Source organism: Beta vulgaris, chromosome 9 (genome assembly GCF_026745355.1).
Source record: "Beta vulgaris subsp. vulgaris cultivar EL10 chromosome 9, EL10.2, whole genome shotgun sequence".
NCBI classification, from domain to species: domain Eukaryota; kingdom Viridiplantae; phylum Streptophyta; class Magnoliopsida; order Caryophyllales; family Amaranthaceae; genus Beta; species Beta vulgaris.
Genome location: NC_079210.1, coordinates 52,959,055 through 52,963,549, shown reverse-complemented (window position 1 = coordinate 52,963,549; position 4,495 = coordinate 52,959,055). Strand labels below are relative to the sequence as shown.

Genomic DNA, 4,495 nt, shown 5'->3' with positions numbered 1-4,495 from the left:
AGGTTCATTCTCGCAATTTTTTTGTTTAAGGTTTGTTTTCATCAAAAAAAATTATATGAAGTGATTTCTCACAAATTTCATATTTCATAAGCTGGTTTTTTTTATATTACTGATGTTGTCCCATAGATGATATTAGAAAGTCATTAATTAAGCCAATGGCCTAGAAAGGTAAATATATTGTTTTTATTAAGCTTGAAATCTTAAGTGGCACCCCTTCTTCAATAATGACATGTAGTCCCCCACTTAAAGACATTGGCCCTTAAGTCCTTAATTTACACTTTGATGTGGGACGTTCCTCTCTTTCCTTAATGAGCAATATCAGATTAATAATCTATCTATCCCTAACAAATGAAGTGGGCCACATTTTCATTTTGATTGCAATTTGGAGAAATTTTGATTTAGGTACTAAATTATTCATGTAGTTAGACTATATAGGAGACGAGTTTCATTACTTAAGTTAAAGATTTCTTGCTATAATCAATTAAGTCTTTATCTATAAACTTAATGCTTCTCGTGTTCTTATTTGTTTTTCTTATTTTGAATTTTTTTTTGTCTCTCAAAAAGGTTTCAAATAGAAAGAACAAATAGGAACGACGGGAATATATATTAATCGTAGCCTCGTAGGATATCACCATTAATTCAACACTTATCAATCTTAACACCACTAGTACAAAATCTAGAATGTACAATTAACAACTCCATGATTGATCTAACTTTCCTATTCCTCCACTCACAAGTCTTTGTCTGCCTTCATTCCTACTTGCTATAAATATACCCTCAGCCCTTTCCCCTTCCACCATGCCAAAACACCTCTCTTTCTTACACTCACTCCACTAATCATAAAGAAGAATTCTTTCTTTCTAAACAAATCTCTCACAATTAAAGATCTACTAGTTCAATTTAGCTTACATCAATACTCAACCAAGCTTAAAAAATGGAGCAAAACCTACCAATAATAACAAAAAAGTTATACAATATGGTGAAACTAGCCTTCTTCATGCTAAGAAAAGGAATATGCAAGAAGAAAATACTATTGAGCCTCAACTTGAAGATGGCAAGAAGAAAGATCACCTTCACTACTAGCAAAGTCGCCACCGCCTCGAAAGGTGGCGCCACTAGGCCTTCCAACGTCCACTATTCTCCAACCAATACACCCCAAGAGTACTATTTTAGCTGTAACAGCACACCCTTGTACCATCAAAATTTCACCAACAAGAAAAATAACAAGTTTATAGATACTAGTAGTTATGAAGCAGTGAACAAGGTTATAGAAACCATGTTATCTACTAAAGAAGGCGGTGTTCGACAACTGAGGATAACAGATTCACCATATCCTTTGCAAAATGAGGAGGTTTGTGATCATCATGTGGATCAGGCTGCTGAAGATTTCATTAAGAAGTTCTACTCCAAGCTTGAAGAGCAAGACTGCTAGAATAGCTGATCAATATATATCTAGGTATAATATGATATAATAGAGAAAACTGTGATGCTGAATTATTATATATGCGTCCGTTTTTGAAATATATATGTTGGTTTCTGTTTGTAACAATATGTTAGAACTTTGTATTATAAGTTTAAGGATATAGAAACTACTTTTGCTTTTGGTTAATTTGTCTGATCTTATATGTCCAAACTATATCATAACCCCTTTTCTTTGTACTCCCTTGAGAATCGAACCTCTGATTTCAGAGTGATTTCTCCATAATACTTATTTATGGTACTCACTTCATCTCTAATTGTTTGCCATATATAACATGTGAAATTAAGTTTCAAGATTTTTTTTAATCTTTATTTTATTTGCTATAACATGTATTGAAAATACTTTTCACCCAAAAGAGAAGCGAGCAACATATAAGTTAATTAAACTTGGAGCAAGGTACGTAGAAGTCTCTTCCATACAAAAACTTTTTATAATTGTTAATGGAAAAGTAATTGAGACAAATAATTAGAAATAGAGGGATTATGATATTGAATTGAGACCAAACATACTAACTTCCGTTTTTGAATGAGTATAACAGTTTGACTTTCACACTTGTCAATGTACAACTTTAACTCTCTCATTATCGCTAATTATGTATATATAAAAGTAATAAAAGTTGATATTACGAATATATTCATTTAAACGAATCCAAAACTATTTTATATGATTTTTTTTGTTTTAATATATTAGAAGAAAATTACAGTTAAAATGAAGTGTGTGAATAATATCAAAATCAAAGTATTGCATTAAAAAAATAGACGAAGATTTTTGCAAAATTAGGGATTATTAGATTATATCAAGTATATATAAGTTTGGGTTGTAGAATTAGTCGATTTGCACATTTCTCAATGGCACACCTTTAATAAATAGGAGTATAGGACCATATACTTTCTCTCTTCTCGCTATGGTCCACAAGGACCAACTCAAAATCTTCACAAGTTCACACCGTCTATTCTCGCCCATGGAACACCATGAGTCCATGACTACCAAAGTTTCTAGTGTTAGGAAAACATTTTTATTGATGTACTATTTTATCTATTGTAATTGATTCAAATTTATTTCTTTTTCTAAATTAGTAGTTTTCACATTAAATTATATACTTCCTCTGTTCTGAAATAAGTGAAACTCTTCTCTCAAAAAACTCTGACATAAAAGAGAGAAGTGTTTCACTTATTTCAAAACGGAGAAATCACATTTTTTTAGATCTACATACAATTCCTTCATATAAGTATTAAGAGAAGCTGCATAGATGTTTTCTTCAGTTTTCTCTAGAAATATTTCTATGTAATTATTTGTAGCAACAACAACAACACGAACAACAAGAACGATTTGGAGTTGGCAAACATAATCCTTATAAGGAAAAATTAGCTAGCTAGTCTTGTGTCATTTCGTGTTAGCGTTATTAATAGTAAATTTATTTTCAGTCAATATGTCAGTAATTACATATGGTTAAACACTAGTGAATCAACTAAATCAATGCTGATCATACAATTTCAGTAATCGAAATGGGCATTTTAGAATTAATTTTAACTAGTAATAGTGATTCCAAATAAATAAAATCAGCTTAAGAGAATAGGGTTAATGGTACTAAATTCACACTAGTAAGTTAAGTAAAAAAAAAAAATTGTTTTCTTCATCAAATAGCCGAAATGGATTGTTCATTAATACATTATTTAGCACGTAAATTTGTAAAAAAATATGATTTTAATGATAAAAGAAACCAAATTGCGGAAGTAAAGTGACTTTTCTTTTTAGTGCTAAAAGCCTAAAACCAAAGTAAAGTGATTGTGAAGTGCCCACTTCCTAACAAAACAAGAGCCTCTTTAATTTGAATTGACCATGTAGTACACTACCACCATCAAGCAATCACGTAATTCAGCAGCAAAGCAAGGGCTTAGTTTATAGCTCTACTCAATACCACATACAATTTAACTTTGTGATGTTTTTATTCATCAACCTCTAAAGCAAGAGCGCCCATATATTTTGATAAATCGCTATCGCATATCAGTTACCGTCTCAAGATTGGTTAATAAACTAGGAGTAAACCTTAAAGCATGCCACTTGTCAAATTCTCTATGTAAGAGATACTAGAATATCTTGGTATTCCATGGACCATGGATAAAAATGCTTAAGCATTAAGTACACACCGTGATGTTTGAAGTTTATATTAAGGGCACTATAGTCTATTACATCCTTGTTTTAGATATTTTCTACCCAAGAGAGAATGATGTAATCCTTTTTGTCTGATTGCTAAAGGTTCCTATATATTTGTAGTGTGTGCTGCCAAGTAAAGTGAATCAGTAAATACAAAAACTATCTTTCTCTCATTTCTTTTTGTGCTCTGTCATTCATCTGTGAGTGTGAGAATATTTCCTGGCTATTCAGTCATCATGGTATCAGAGCCACCACACTACACACTGGACTGAGCAAAATCCTCTCTGCAATTTCCACCGTCTCTTTCCTCAAAAAACCCTAAAATCAAAACTGATTCCCTCCTGCGCCGTTATTCTTCTGGGCTAAACATTTAAGCCTTCTCTATCTCCCTTGCATCCAAAAAATTAATTCTTTGTCTCTTTTTTCTTCTAAACAATGGCAGCAGGAAGAATTTCTTTTCAAGACATGTTAAATCCTCTATTCCTTCACCCTTCTGACAGCTCAACCTCCATTCAAATTGATAAGCTTCAAGGACCATCTGATTATAGGGCCTGGCGCAGAACAATGGAGATTAATCTTGCTTCAAAACGCAAGCTTGGATTCGTCACTGGAACTGTGACTATTCCCACTGATGATGAAATCAAAGCTGAGCTTTGGGAAACCTGCAATAATATGGTAATTGCTTGGCTCACTAATAATCTTTCTTCTTCCATTCGAAAATCTGTGATGTACATGACAAATGCTAAAGAAATCTGGCTGAACCTTGAAAAACGATTCTCTCTCACTAATGGCTCACGCAAATATAAACTTAACAAAGACTTGTTTGAAGTTAAACAAAATGCTGTGTCCATAAATGAGTAT

The 4,495-nt window shown here is 32.3% G+C and overlaps 1 protein-coding gene across 1 annotated transcript; it reads left to right on the top strand.

Annotated features, from left to right (window-relative positions):
* Positions 1-781: 781 nt before the first annotated feature.
* On the top strand, positions 782-1,609 carry LOC104904750 (uncharacterized). Its single transcript, XM_010693117.4, has one exon. It carries the CDS (start codon positions 935-937, stop codon positions 1,430-1,432), a length of 498 nt encoding a protein of 165 aa, XP_010691419.1. The 5' UTR covers positions 782-934; the 3' UTR covers positions 1,433-1,609.
* Positions 1,610-4,495: the final 2,886 nt, after the last annotated feature.